The sequence below is a fragment of the Diceros bicornis genome, chromosome 7 (assembly GCF_020826845.1).
Source record: "Diceros bicornis minor isolate mBicDic1 chromosome 7, mDicBic1.mat.cur, whole genome shotgun sequence".
NCBI lineage: Eukaryota > Metazoa > Chordata > Mammalia > Perissodactyla > Rhinocerotidae > Diceros > Diceros bicornis.
This window is the reverse complement of record NC_080746.1, coordinates 22,203,141-22,217,268: the sequence shown is the minus strand read 5'-3', so window position 1 is coordinate 22,217,268 and position 14,128 is coordinate 22,203,141. Positions and strand designations below refer to the sequence as shown.

At 50.5% G+C, this 14,128-nt stretch overlaps 1 protein-coding gene across 1 annotated transcript in view; it reads left to right on the top strand.

The window, feature by feature from the left end:
* ZBTB16 (zinc finger and BTB domain containing 16) overlaps positions 1 to 9,383 on the top strand; it is a 176,990-nt gene extending 167,607 nt beyond the window's left edge. The window contains exons 5-7 of the mRNA XM_058545186.1: positions 632 to 802; positions 6,657 to 6,824; positions 9,016 to 9,383. Coding sequence (XP_058401169.1) covers positions 632 to 802; positions 6,657 to 6,824; positions 9,016 to 9,245 — 569 coding nt within the window. The 3' untranslated portion in view covers positions 9,246 to 9,383. The remainder of the gene's footprint in view (positions 1 to 631; positions 803 to 6,656; positions 6,825 to 9,015) is intronic.
* Positions 9,384 to 14,128: the final 4,745 nt, after the last annotated feature.

The following is a 14,128-nucleotide window of genomic DNA, read 5'->3' as shown; positions in this document are numbered from 1 at the left end:
GAGAAGTGGTTAAAAGAACAGGGTTTGTAGCTGGCATCAGGAAAGGATTCAAATCCAGGCTGTCTGGGCTTGAATACCGGCTCTTCTGCTTATGAACTCTATGGAGCTTTGGACAAGTTATTCAGTCCTTCTGTGCCTCATTTTCCTTATCTGAAAGCTGAGGATGGAGAGGTACCCTTTGGAGATGTGATTTTAAATTAGTCACATTCGCACAATGGCTGGCACATGTTATCTTCATTATTGTGACTCCTCACAGAGGCCACCCTGACTTGCCCCCTCCTGCCCCAGACTTCAGAAAGTCCCTCTGATATGTGCCATCAGGGTACCCTGCCTTTGACACGGCACTCCACACCATTGCAGACTCACACTTGCTGCTGCAACAGATTTGATTAATGTCTCTCTTTCTCCTTCTAGACTTTAGGCTCCATGAGGGCAGGAAGTAAGTTGGTTTTGTCCACCACGGAGCCATATACTAGGTGCTCCATCAACACTGCATGGCCTGGGCCGCTCCTGGGTTTGCCCCCAGCATGGAGGCTTGGGGGCACTAGTCCCGACGCTGGCTCTGCCTGGATGGGTAAAGATGGGCCTGTGTTCCACCCTCCTGAGGCTCTCCCACTCCTGTCTCCCGCAGGCACTGACATGGCAGTCTTCTGTCTGCTGTGCGGCAAGCGTTTCCAGGCGCAGAGCGCGCTGCAGCAGCACATGGAGGTCCACGCGGGCGTGCGCAGCTACATCTGCAGCGAGTGCAACCGCACCTTCCCCAGCCACACGGCCCTCAAGCGCCACCTGCGCTCACACACAGGTAGGACATCCAGGTGATGGGCGGATCAGGTCTCTGCAAACCCACGTCTGGACTTACCTCCAAAAACAGGAAGTGGAAGTACCTGGTGTATCGGTTGTCAGCCCTTCTTTGCTCAAGAGTTGGGCGTGAAGGGGCTTCCATAGTGCAGGTAAATGTTGACAGGGCTTCTCCCAGTCTCATTTTGTGGACCGTTGCTTCTCATCTCTCTGTGATTGACAGAGAGGGTGCTCATTAAAAATGCAGACTCTTGGGGCCGGCCCGGTGGCGCAAGTGGTTAGGTGCGCGCCCTCCACTGCGGCGGCCCGGGGTTCGCTGGTTCGGATCCCGGGTGCGCACCGACGCACTGCTTGGCAGGCCATGCTGTGGCGGCGTCCCATATAAAGTGGAGGAGGATGGGCACAGATGTTAGCCCAGGGCCGTCTTCCTCAGCAAAAAAAGAGGAGGATTGGCGGATGTTAGCACAGGGCTGATCTCCTCACCAAAAAAAAAAAAAAAAAAAAAAAAATGCAGACTCTTGTCCCACCCTCAGAAAATTTGACTCAGTGAGTCTGGGATGGAATCCAAGACTCAACGTTATTAATAAATATTCCCAAGGGATTCTGATGCAGGTGGACCCCCAAATGCATTTTGATAAAAACCAACCTGCAAGGTCTCTAACTTGCTCTTCTAACCCCCAGCGCCTCCCACTGCCCCTATAATGTACACACAGTCCTGAAGTCAGCTTCGGGCTCTTAAAGGAATGTTGCAGAAGTGGTCCTACTTGCTCCACAATAGCAGAAGCAAATTTTCTATACTTGGGCCTTAACCTTACTAAGGGGAGACAATGAGGGTCTTTAAACAATGAGTCATGAAATATCCCTGCTTGGCCAGTTCTAGATGATGGAAAAAGAGAGGGATTGTGAGTCAAGGGGGCTAGGCCAGGTGCCCAGGTACTGGCAGTCCCTGCCACCATCTTTTAGGGTTGGGGGGTGGGATGCCTGGTCCCTGAGGTCCAAGGGGCATTTGCTTCCTTGCAGCAGCCCCTGATCCTCTAGCAAGAGAACAGATGACTGAAATTCTTTCCTTTCTCTAAGGCAAAATGGGGTCTTTGCTGACTGTCCATGGAAAAGGAATGTCCATTTCTGAGTCTGCATGTGTCTCTGCTTGTATGTGTTCTGTCCTGGGTTTGGGGTGAGAGTGGGCAAGAGGGTAGGGCCAGGGAGACAGACAGGCAGACTCTCTATCTGGGTTTGTAACAGGGTGTATCCTCATGTCTGTTGGAGAGGGTATAAAAAACTCTGTGTGCCTCAAGACAGGAATGGCAGGACCCTTTCTGTCCTCATTCTTGAGTCTTGTCACAGGTCTGGAATTAAGTCCACAGGCCAGGCTTTTCATGAATAGCAGACTCTGCTGAATAAGGGAGGGGGCTTTATTTATCACAGACTGAGTGGGCCTGTCCTGCCAGCAGTCGGCATCCTCACCAAGGAGCCTACTAGGCTCTCACTTCTGGATGCCATTCTATTCAGAGGAGCATACTGCCTTAGCACCACCAGATTTGCTTACAACTATTTAGATTTGCTGGCACAGGGCAAGGGGAGGTCTCAGATGGTAGGGCCCTACAAGAAAGGCTAAGGAGGAAGGGATGCCAACAAGGACTTTCTCTATAATGACTACATACGCATCCCTGCTGGTGTATGCACCATCCTGTCCACACCTCCCCACTGGGTCCCCAAGTTCAGCCTCATCAAAGATGGCCAATTACCTGTCAGCCATTTCTGAGCATGTTGCTGGGTCACATCAGTCGGCTTCATGTGACTTAAAGTGATCCCAGTCCTGCTGAGTCCACCCAGGATATGCCCTGCTGTGCCCGTGCCACCTTCTGAGAGCTCAGATATCAAAATGTCACATGCCCCTGTCTCCATCATGGCTCAGATCCATGGCAAGGGGCTATTTCCAGACATAATTTGGGAGAAGTGCTTGCTTAATCTAGGAAACGAGGAGCATGTGCGCTGCCCGTGCACACACACACACACACACACAAACACCCATCGAGTTTCCCACCAGTGGGGCCCTGTGCACACCAGCTGTACCCAGGGCGAGCACACCCCCCACACAATGCCTCATCAATATTCCGTTGTTCTTGGCCCATTTGCTGCTGGGGCTGGGTGTTTAGCATCGGCAGCTGTGTTTGGTGGGTTAGTCCAGCCACGCTGTTGGCATTGATGGATCCCTGATTCACACGGCCCATCATATAATAAACTCTCAGCTGTGCTGAAGGGAGGGGACCGAGGAGCTGACGGGGTGGGGCTAGGGTGGGGAGGGCGACACTGGGCCTGGGCGGTGCCAGGGAAGCCACCAGGTAAGGACAGACCTCCAGGGTCACAGGTGCACTGGGCAGGCCGGAGGGGGCTCTAATTAGTCTCGTTTGTCCTGCACTTAATGTCAAGCTCATTAAAGAGGCTACAGAGTTAATCAACATACCACAAATTGGATTTTGAGTTCAGCCGCCAGTTTTGTGCGCATTATGGCAACACTGACACAATTAACACTCAGGGTGAGGATTTTAGGCCAGGTATTTGCCATGCGTCAGAATCTGTGTGTGTGCGTGTGTTGACGTCTTTCTTTTTTTCTTCTAAGTTCTTTTTATTCGGGTCCCTGGGCTGACTCGGTAGATTTCCTATTTAAACTCATTTAACATGTGATCCACTTCATAATTAAATTCATAAAACTCTGATCAAACAAACCTCTCTACCTTAACCCTTTGTTTTTTAAACTCTCAGGGCCCCCCCTCCGGAGAAGAAAGGCACAGACGGTGGTCCCCCCCCACCCCGTCGCAGCCGGGTGGCTGCCGATGTACGTTTTAATTACTGGCTCTGGCTGAAGTCTCACGTGGCCCTTGCTTTATTTATTTATTTATGCCTTAATGAGGATACTGAATCCTTGATTAAAGTTGTAATCGTTGCCGATTCGGTAAGGAGGGGGAGTTGGATGTCAGACGGGGCTGTGTGCGCAAACGTCTACACAGAGAGAGTGGCATGCGGGCCCAGGCACTTACAGACTGACCCTCTCTGTGTTAGATACACAACTAATTAGGACCAGGGTCTGCATGGGCCTCTACTCCCCTTGGGTTGGGTGGGGCTGGTGGCTGGAGACCCGCCCTGGCAGCGAGAGGATGGGCAGGTGCTGAGAACCCCAGGACTCGCTCCATCCCCAGATCTGCATGGGAGGGACTTGCTGGCGGTGCTTCTGAGCCCTGGCAGTGCCCCATAGATTGGTGAGAACTGGTGTCATGGGATGGCTCTGCTCTTCGAGCTTCTCCTGTCCAACTCCTTGAGGGAAGTGCTGCACCCACCCCTCTACACCCTCAGAGCTTCTTGCAAATCTTCTACCCACGAGACAGCCCACTAGTGAGCAGACCCCAGCATCCACTCCCCACAGAGCCTTAAAAACCCTTCAGAGCCATCAGAAGAGATGAGAATTTATGTGGGTACAGGGGCCTGCCTTCGAGAGGGGGGAGGTTTGGTTAGCGGCCGGCGGAGGGGAGAGAGAGCAGAGAGTAAAATATCATTTTAAAGAGGAAGTGAAGGCACAGGCATGCGAGTCTATAACGAGAAGGACAATTTATGCCCAGGCACGAGCGCAGTTTGACATGGGGATAATGAAAAAACGTAGGTCATTGTGGATGACTTAAACCTTCAGCAGCTGAAGAAAATGTATAAAATGCAGAGGACGTTACACGGTTGGCAGCCCCGCACATCTGCAGAGGGACAAGTGAAATACAGTGGGCCATTCTTTACCATAAACTGTGGTTGTTGAAGATGCAGCCCAGAGAAATTGTAATTACAGTGACAAGACGAATCAGTGATATTTAAATATTCATGAACAAAGTCTGGGGTGATCAATCTATCTTTATTGTCTGTGCCTTCATTCCTATAATAAATAAGTGGCTGAAGTCTTCACCTTTCATCCCTCTAAGCCCCCACTTTGGGTACAAAGTGAAAGATGGTTAATCCCCACACCCCAACCTCTCGCCCTCCAGGGGACTTAAGAGTGGAATGCACAAAAAGGAGGCTGATGGGCATAGATTCCAAGCCAAGGAAAGTCAGTTCTCCCCCAGTTTCATAAACTCTGCATTTCCCGAGTGATGCTCTGGGTCGTCCCTCTGCCACATACTGAGGCTACGAGCATGAACAAGGCTCCATGCTTACCCTGGAGGTGCTTCCATTCTACAAGCATGGTGGCCGTGACAAGAGGTAGGGCACAGCGTGTCAGTTAGCAATCTGATAATTCTCCAGTGTCCAGACTCTGGAACCAGACCGGAGTCTGAATCCTGACTCAGCTACTTACTATTTGACCATGGGGACCATGTAAAAGCATCTCATTTTTCTCATCTGTAAAATGAGAATGATAGTATCTTTCTTATAAGGTTTTTGTGACGATGACGTGATATGATCCTGTGAAGTTCTTGGCACAGTAGTAAGCATGCAACAAGTGTGGGCCATTTAAATTAGAAAGTGCCATAAAAATTATACTACTACTACTAAAAGAACAAAATGCTGGACATTTCTTCTCTTTGGGGACAGAGAAGAAAGTGTGACTCATTTTATCTGGGAGACTAAAGGGAAGCTTCAAAATAGCGGTGACATATGAGCTGGGCCTAGAAGGATGACTAGGAGTTCATGGGAGAGAGAACAGGAGAGGAGAAAGAGAATCAAGCAGACAGAACAGCTACGTAAAACTGGGGAGGAGGGAAAGAGCAGAAGGTATTTGGGGGACAATGAGAAGTTCTCCAAATTGGAGGGATTTTTTTATTGACATATGATATTGTATTAGTTTTAGGTGTACAATATAATGATTTGATATATGTATATATTGCAAAATGATTGCCACAGTAAGTTTAGATAACATCTGTCACCTCACATAGTTACAGATTTTTTTCTTGTGATGAGCACTTTTAAGATCTGATCTCTTAGCAACTTTCAAATATATAATACAGTATTGTTAACTATAGTCACCATGCTGTACATTACATCCCCAGGACTTAGCTTATAACTGGAAATTTGTACCTGTTGGCCCCCTTCACCCATTTTACCCACCCCCTACCCCCCACCTCTGGCAACCACCAATCTGTCTCCGTATCTGTGTAAGTTCAGTGTTTTTTAGATTCCACATATAAGTGAGATCATATGGTATTTGTCTTTCTCTGACTTACTTCATTAGCATAATGCCCTCAGGATCCATCCATGTTGTCACAAATGGCAAGATTTCCTTCGTTTTTATGAATGAATAATATTCCATATTGTGTGTGTATGTGTGTGTGTGTGTGTATATATATATCATATTTTCTTTATCCATTCATCCATCAGTGGACACTTAGGTTGTTTCCATGTCTTGGCTATTGTAAATAATGCTTCACTGAACATGAGGGAGGGTGCGTATATCTTTGGAGGGATTTTTTCTGAGGGTAGGGGAGTCAGGCTGGAGTGGCTTTTGCCCCTGACCTAGAGGAGGGGAAGAGAAGATAGCATGGGAAGCTGGGGGGCAAGGTCTCAAAGTCCCCAGGTCTGTTCTACCCTCGTGGGCGCCTGCTTTCTGGGGACTGTTATTCATCTATAAACCAAATGGATTCTCTTTTCCCTAGACTGCCCCTTGACCCATGGATGACCGCTGGGCCACAGGAAAGTATGGACGTATGGGCACACATTTGCTCCCTATTTATGCTCTGGGGGCCGGCAGAGGCTGAGGGTCCTTAAGTCATCTTTGGAGGTGTTGAGTGCAGCAGTCTCATCCTCCTGGTGCATTGAACATGCCCTACTGTCCCCTAAAGATGGGGCAGGGGGAGGCAAGGACCTGATCCAGTCCCTTGTCCCCACAGGCGACCATCCATATGAGTGTGAGTTCTGTGGCAGCTGCTTCCGGGATGAGAGCACACTCAAGAGCCACAAACGCATCCACACGGGCGAGAAACCCTACGAGTGCAATGGCTGCGGCAAGAAGTTCAGCCTCAAGCACCAGCTGGAGACGCACTATAGGGTGCACACAGGTACTGAGGGCCAGTGAGGGTGCCTGGGCTGGCTCTGGGCTCTGGGTGGGAGTGGGAGACAGATGGTTCCCCAGAGAAGCCCAGGTGAAGATAGTCCAAGGCTGTACTACAGAGTAGAACAGCTTCTGCTAAGGGTTAGTTTGGTGGCATGAGAGCCACTGCCCCTTCTCCAGACTGAGGCAGACATTGCTCATTGATCACAGCACACTTTCCATGAGCCCAGACTAGCACTCCAGGCAGGCATACCAATAGATCACAGATGATGTGCAAGGTGACACCTGTTGGTGAATCCCAAATTAGGGTCTAGTTGGCCCAATTAGCTGAAAGTGAGGGTTGGGGTGGTTTTATGTTACTTGAGGGTTAGAGTAAGAGTTAGGGGCATTGAGTTAGGTTATGAAGAAGGTTGGGAAATTGTAAGTTAGAGTTAGGTTCTGCAATTAGAGGAGCAGATGGATTTAATAAGCCCTCTACGTGTATGATGTTTCACCGTTTCAAAGGGCCTTCACGTTCCTTTTTTCGTAAAAGAAATGTGAGCTACTGTTTTACCTGGGATCTGAGGACAGTGGTCCTCATGTCCAGAATTGCCAGAGTTGAGGGCAGTGGAATGCTGGAGCTGGCCCGCACCTGCTTGTGAAAGCCAGTTTTGCACGTCTTTTCCCAGCTCCAAGTTCAGTGATATCACCTTGGTTGCTTAAAATCAGTGGGAGTATTCACAACGTGGACATCGGCAAATGCCACAAACCAGGGCTTTTTGGAGAGCCAGTTGTTACACATTTAACACCAGTACACTGCTGGTTGGGGGGAAGGTAGACATTCAGAAAGACTTCCTCTGAGGATAAGAGGTAGTGGAGGGTAGTGGAATCTGGCAAACTAGGAAGCCTCCTCTAATCAAGGGAGACAGCTGTCCTGTGCAGAGGAAGGGAGAGGTGACCTCAGGCAGGTCCTGCTGGCCTAGGGGAGAGCATGCTCCCGTGGGAGGGGAGAGAGAGAGGAGCAATGAGAGAGGGTGTGTGTTGTGATAGCTCTGCTCTCTTGCCTCGAGCATGGGCCACAAGGAGAGGATGGGGTGCTCATTGCTGACAACTAGAGAGACCTAGAGGATTCCCCAGAGCCCTGGGGCTTCTTAGCCCCTTGTTGGGGATGTGACCTGGCAGGCGGATCATTAAATGCATTGGCAGTGACTATTCTAAATAGCCAGTCAATAGTTAGATCACTTTGGCTGTTCATTACTTCATTATTTGCTGGGGCCTCTGCATGGAGGAGTATCGATAGCGAGATGGCTAGCCAGTTAATTACTGTATTGAAACAAGGTTCCCTCACATCCTCTGCTCAGCTCCAGGGGGCTGTAACAGAGGGGAGGTCGGCTAGCAGTGAGGGTATGGCCATGCACTCCCAGGTTCTCTGTCCCTCCCCCATTCTAGCCCCAGAGTGGAAGGCAGGGTCCAGCAGAGGTTCTTAGAGCCTTAGAGGACTGGACATGCCCAGATGCAGATGTTTGAAGGAGAGGTCCCCTTAGTTTCACTCCACCCCTACTCCCTACCATCTGTAGCCCTGAAAGGACTCCATCCACTTGCTCCCCTAGAAGGAACTGTGTGCTGAAGAGCCATCCCCTGAGAGCGTCCCCTCCCACGGGAGCATGCTCTCCCCTAGGCCAGCAGGACCTGCCTGAGGTCACCTCTCCCTTCCTCTGCACAGGACAGCTGTCTCCCTTGATTAGAGGAGGCTTCCTAGTTTGCCAGATTCCACTACCTCTTATCCTCAGAGGAAGTCTTTCTGAATGTCTACCTTCCCCCCAACCAGCAGCATCCATTTAGGGCCCTCACTGCCCCTTTTCTAGACCTCCATTTCCTTTCTTAAGGAAGGGAAGAGTCTGTGTCTTTGGGAGAGTTAAGAAGAGGAAGGCAAGGAGCTGGAGCTATGCTGAATGGTATCATAGCCACGAGCTACATGTGGCTGTTTAAGTTAGTTACAGTGAAGTAAAACTAAAAATGTAGTGCCCGGTCACACCAGCCACATTTCATCTGTAACTAGTGGCTACCATATTGGTAGCATCTATCATCATGGAAAGTTCTAGCGGAAAGTGCTGAACTATTCAACAAGCCTGAGGGAGGCAGGAGGGCCCAGAGCATCCCTGTGGAGGCCCTCACGGCCCCTCCCCCTGTCCTGGCTTTCTCCTGCCCTCCCCCCACAGGTGAGAAGCCCTTTGAGTGTAAGCTGTGCCACCAGCGCTCCCGGGACTACTCGGCCATGATCAAGCACCTGAGAACGCACAATGGCGCCTCGCCCTACCAGTGCACCATCTGCACGGAATACTGCCCCAGCCTGTCCTCCATGCAGAAGCACATGAAGGGCCACAAGCCTGAGGAGATCCCGCCCGACTGGAGGATAGAGAAGACTTACCTCTACCTCTGCTACGTGTGAGGCGAGGCCCGCTGCAGTGGCGGAGGAGCGGGGAGCGAGAGAAGAAGAGTGAGGGAGGGTGAGGTCAAGGAAGGACTGTGCAAAAAAAAAAAGAAAAGAAAAAAGAAAGAAAAAAAAGAGGAGAAAAAGGAAACCTGAGAGCTGTCTGGCTTTGGATTCTCTCTGGGGCTCCGGGTGCCCTGGATGCCTGGCCACTGCCCCTTCCCCGGGGGCCTCCAACCCACCTCTCCTGGCTGGAGGTTGGCCTGGTTTTCTTGGGTGTGGGTGGTGGGGGTTTTGCTCAGCTCAGATATTGGCATATTTTTCTCTTTCCTTCATCCAGACCCCCCTTTTTTTCCAGAAATGGAGGCTAGGGAGGGGTTGAGGGGTCCTCTGGTCAGAGCCAAACAGTCTCTGCCTGCTCTCACTGACTCCTCAGAAGATGGGGGCTGGGTGGGGAGGGAGAAAGGGGAGCCTGCAGATGGTGTGGGTGGGGGGGTCACTGGTTGACGCTCAAAATGGCAGCTTTAGTTTGGTGGGGGCAGAGTGGTGTGTGGGGGGCTCTCCTTCCCTTCCACTACTCGGTTCTTCTGTTGCTTTCCTCCGCTCTGCTGCATCTGGATGGCCCCTCGTGGTCTTCAGGAGCCTCATAACTCTTGCCCCTCCCCTAGCTCCTTGCTCCCTGCCTCCTCTTGACTCCTGCCCCCTAAGTCCAGGGGCGCCCAGCCCCTCATGGATCAGCGGCCTCTCCCACCTCCTCCAGCTCCCTAGTGGGGAAGCTGATTCCAGAGCCCCCTCTCCCACCCTTAGCTTTCTGAGAACCTGAAACAAAATAAATGGAATCCCCCACCCTGGTCAGGCCCTGTCGTGAGTGAGATCCTGCTGAGCTGCTTTTGCTTCCGAAATGGAAAAACGGAACAACTACATACATACAGTCCCACCAAACTAACAAACACAACCTCTAACGCCCCCTGTTGCAGTCCTTGGGAGAAAGGATCCATGAAAAGGCTCATTGTCCAAGGGAAGGATGAGGATGTCCTTCTCCAGATGTGCCCCACACCTGGACGAGGGGACACCCTGCCCCAGGGTCGGGGTAGCTGCCAGAGGAGGGAGTTGTTGAGTTGTCCTGGGGACCCTTTGAACATAGGGGCCCAGGGGCCCCCAAACCTGGTGAGCTCAGCGGGAAAAGCCAGGTGCAGAGAGCTGCAGAGAATTCCCGGCTCCCAGGGCCCCCCAGTCCGCAGGGGGAGGAGGAGTGGAAAGCGCTTTGGCCTTCTGTTCTGTTTTGCTTCTTTTCTGTGTCCCCTGTTCCCCTGTTAGCACATTGTACTTGAATTACCTCAGTTTTTTGTGACCTCATGAGCTTTTTTAACCCCTGTATCTCTTTTTTGGTTGGGGGTTGGAGGAATGGGGAGGGTGTTCTTTTCTGTTTCTTGTGTAAATTAATAGTTGGTTTAATAGACTTCAGCTGGCCCAGGCCCTCCCATCCCCTAGCGCCTAGTCTCCAGCTGGAAGGAGCTGTCCAGAAGGAGCTGAGTACTCAGGATCTGAACGTGAGAGCCAGGGGTCAGCAGAAGGTGGGTGGAGGGGTGGTGTATTGGGGACACTCTGGAGTCACCGTTGGCTCTGCCCTGGGCATGAATCATCCGTGCCCAGCATCGGTTCAGCCTAGAATGCTCTGGAGAAGATCCCACCTTTCTTAGAATTTGCTGGGTCATTCGGGCCTGGGGGACCTGTATTATTCAGATCCTTTCAACTGTGTGGTCCCACCTCTGTGTGCATGATCATTGCCAAAACTGGTCTATTTTCACGGCTGGCGTGGGGATGAGCCAGCCTGTGTTGTGTTGCGTTGGGGTGGGGGTATTGTTTTCCGAAAGCTACCTCTTATGTTCGTCCAGTTGTTCTTCTGTTCCCTTCACGCCTCCCGTTCTGCTGCGCTGCTCCCCCCTCCTTCTCCCCAGCCTCCCCGCCCCGGATTTTGGAAAGCACATTTGCAATATTTGTGTTCACTTTGGGATGGGCCCTCTGTTTCATCTCATGCTTTATTTGTTAAGAGTTGTGTTTTTTTTTCTTTCCTTTCTCTCTCTGAGAAAGTTGTGGCTGCGTTTGTATTTTAGGTTTTAAAAAGTGGTTTAGGGAAGCGGTTTGGGGAGAAGGGTTGTGAGGAATATAGGGAAGCCGGAGGGATGGGTGCTGCTGTGACCACCCCCCTGTCCCTCGGCCCCACCCCTCCGGCCCTCCCCTGCAATCTCGCCCACCACATCTGAAGGCCTTAAAAATTGTGTGTTGGGGGGATATGAGCTGGGGGGACTGTGTCACTAGACTGTTGATTGGGGATGATAAGGTAGAGAGGATGCTATTTTGCAACTATAATAATGACTTAGTGCTTTGGAAAGGAAAAAAAAATGTTAAACTTGAATATGTGACTAGAGCAGTTGTTGTGTTTATAATGTGAAAAGAGTGAAGTTGTTGGGGGAGGAGCAGTCTGTAAGAAATCATTATGCACTATTGCTTCCTCCCCCAATCTGGGAAGAAGGGGAGACTGGCTGGCCCTCAGGGGATCTGTAAATCCCAGAAAACAGTATTGTAACAGCAAGATGTCATTCAACTTTGGTGGGGAAGGAAAGAAAATCCAGCTATTCCATAGACCTAGCTGACACCTCTTTTTCTCCCCCACCCTCCCCCGCAGCCTGGGTCTCCTCCCCTATTCATCAAAGCTGAGAGGGTTGAGCTAATATTTACAAATTGTAATATTTTTGTAATGTTTGTTAGTTCCTTCGTCAGTTCTACAGAAACTTGCCCTTTTCTTTTGTAATGTGAATAGGAAAAAAAAAGATAAAAAAAAATCCACCACCAACAACAAAATATCCCTTTGTACCTGTGTGTGCGTGCGTGCGTGTGCTTTTTGTGTGTGGTTGTGTGTTAAGTCACGCAGTATTGTTGTGATCTGGTGTTGCAGCACTGGATGGTACTCAATCAGCACCCACCCGCCCCCACCATCCCTAGTAGGAGGGGATGCTCCTAGGGAGGTAGAGAGAGCCGGTCAGGGCATGCGTTCTGAAGGATACTGGATGGGGAGAGGTCTGTCGTTTTTGCTCTCCCCTCCTCCCCCATGAAGCCCCAGACACCCTCAACAGAGTCCAACATGCCTCTTTCCCAGCTTCTGACTCACAAAGATGGAAGAAGTCTGGCCTTGCCAAGGCCTTCTTGACAGGACCTGATGAGGGTCCGAAGTTATCTGGAGGCTTTAGATGTGTCTGGATAAAGGGGGCTGGGGAGACTAGGCGGGTGGAGGTTGCTGTCTCCCCAGGTGAGATCTGAATGTTTTCACTTGCCTCTTCTTTCTGCCATCTAGCCCCTTGGCCACCCCGCTGCCTTTAGCTGTGGTACTGCTGACAACCTTACTCGCTGCTGCCTTATCCAGCAGAGCAGAGCTTCTCCAGCCTGGAACGTCCAAGTTGGTTAATAGTCCTTTCCTATGTTCAGCTCCTACAGGCGTGTCCCTTAATGCTTTTGGTGACACTTCCCCCCTCACTCATGTGCTCTTTCCCTGTTCACTCCTTCACTCATTCAAAGCATTAAAATCCTATGTGTATATAGGATAGACAAATATATAGAGAGAGATATATATAGCAAGAGAGAGATATAAAATAGTAAATATCATTGCTGCTTTGGGCTGCTTTGGAGGAGGCCACGGATATGGGGAAGGTAGATCTGGGGTGCGGGGGTGGGTTGGGAGGCTGGGGGACCCAGTGATTCAGTACAATCCAGGGATGCAACGCGGGCTTGTTTAATCTTTGTGCCTGAACGGTTTTTCCAAGTTTAGAAAAAAAAAAAAAAAAACTGCTGCAATTTTTCACAAGTGTATGGTACCCTTCTGGATGCTGTTGGTGCAGCCGGCTGCAGGGGTGTCAAGGCCCCAGAGGGAGAGGGCCATCAGCTTACCGCAGTGGGGGCGGCCTTTGGACTCTGTCCAGGAGGGGTGGTGGGGGGAGATTTGTGACCAGTTCCCTGCAAGCCCAACAAGAGTGGAAGCTGGGGGTACTGGACAGAAGACAGAAAAGGAGAAAAAGATCAAACTCTGTTTGTTCATTTTTCCTAGGCCTCTGTTGTCTCTTTTTTCCTCTCCTATCTTGTCTCCTCCTTCCTGGAGCTTCATGGCGGCACTTACCTGGATATTTCAGTAGGAGGAAAAAAAGCCAGACTAACCCAACACGGTGGGACTGATAGGTGGAGGAAAAAGGCAGAGCCGGCCAGGAGCGGGGTGCAAGACAACGCAGGGAGCTGGGGCAGGGGAGAAGAGTGGGGAGAGAAGGGTGCAGGCCTGCGGGCCTGTTTGCCAGCAGCCCTGCCTCCCTGAGTCCTCGGCGTCTCGCATTGCAGACAGGGTACCAGCCTCCTGGTGTGTGTCATAGAATTTGTTCACATAGTATTATGCATGATCTTTGTAAGGTTAAGAAGCCGTGGTGGTGCACCATGACATCCGACCCATATATATAAAGATAAATATATATATATATGTATGTAAATTATAGCACTGAGGGCTCTGCCGCCCTGCTGGACCAAGCGAAACTAAGCCTTTTGGTTTGGGTATTATGTTTTGTTTTGTTATTTGTTTGTTTTTGTGGCTTGTCTTCTGTCGTGACAGCACAAGTGCCAGTCCGATTGTTCTGTATTACAGAATGGTGTTTTTAATTAATTGATGTTCTAGTTCATGTCTACCTCAGCACCTCCTCTTAGCCTAATTTTAGGAGGTTGCCCGATTTTGTTTCTTCAATTTACCGGTTACTTTTTTGTACAAATCAATCTCTCTTTCCTTCTCCCTCCTGCCCCCCGTCTCTCTTCCCTGCCCTCCCCTTTCTGGTTGTTCCATTCTCTCTCTCTCTCTCTCCCTCCTTCCTCCT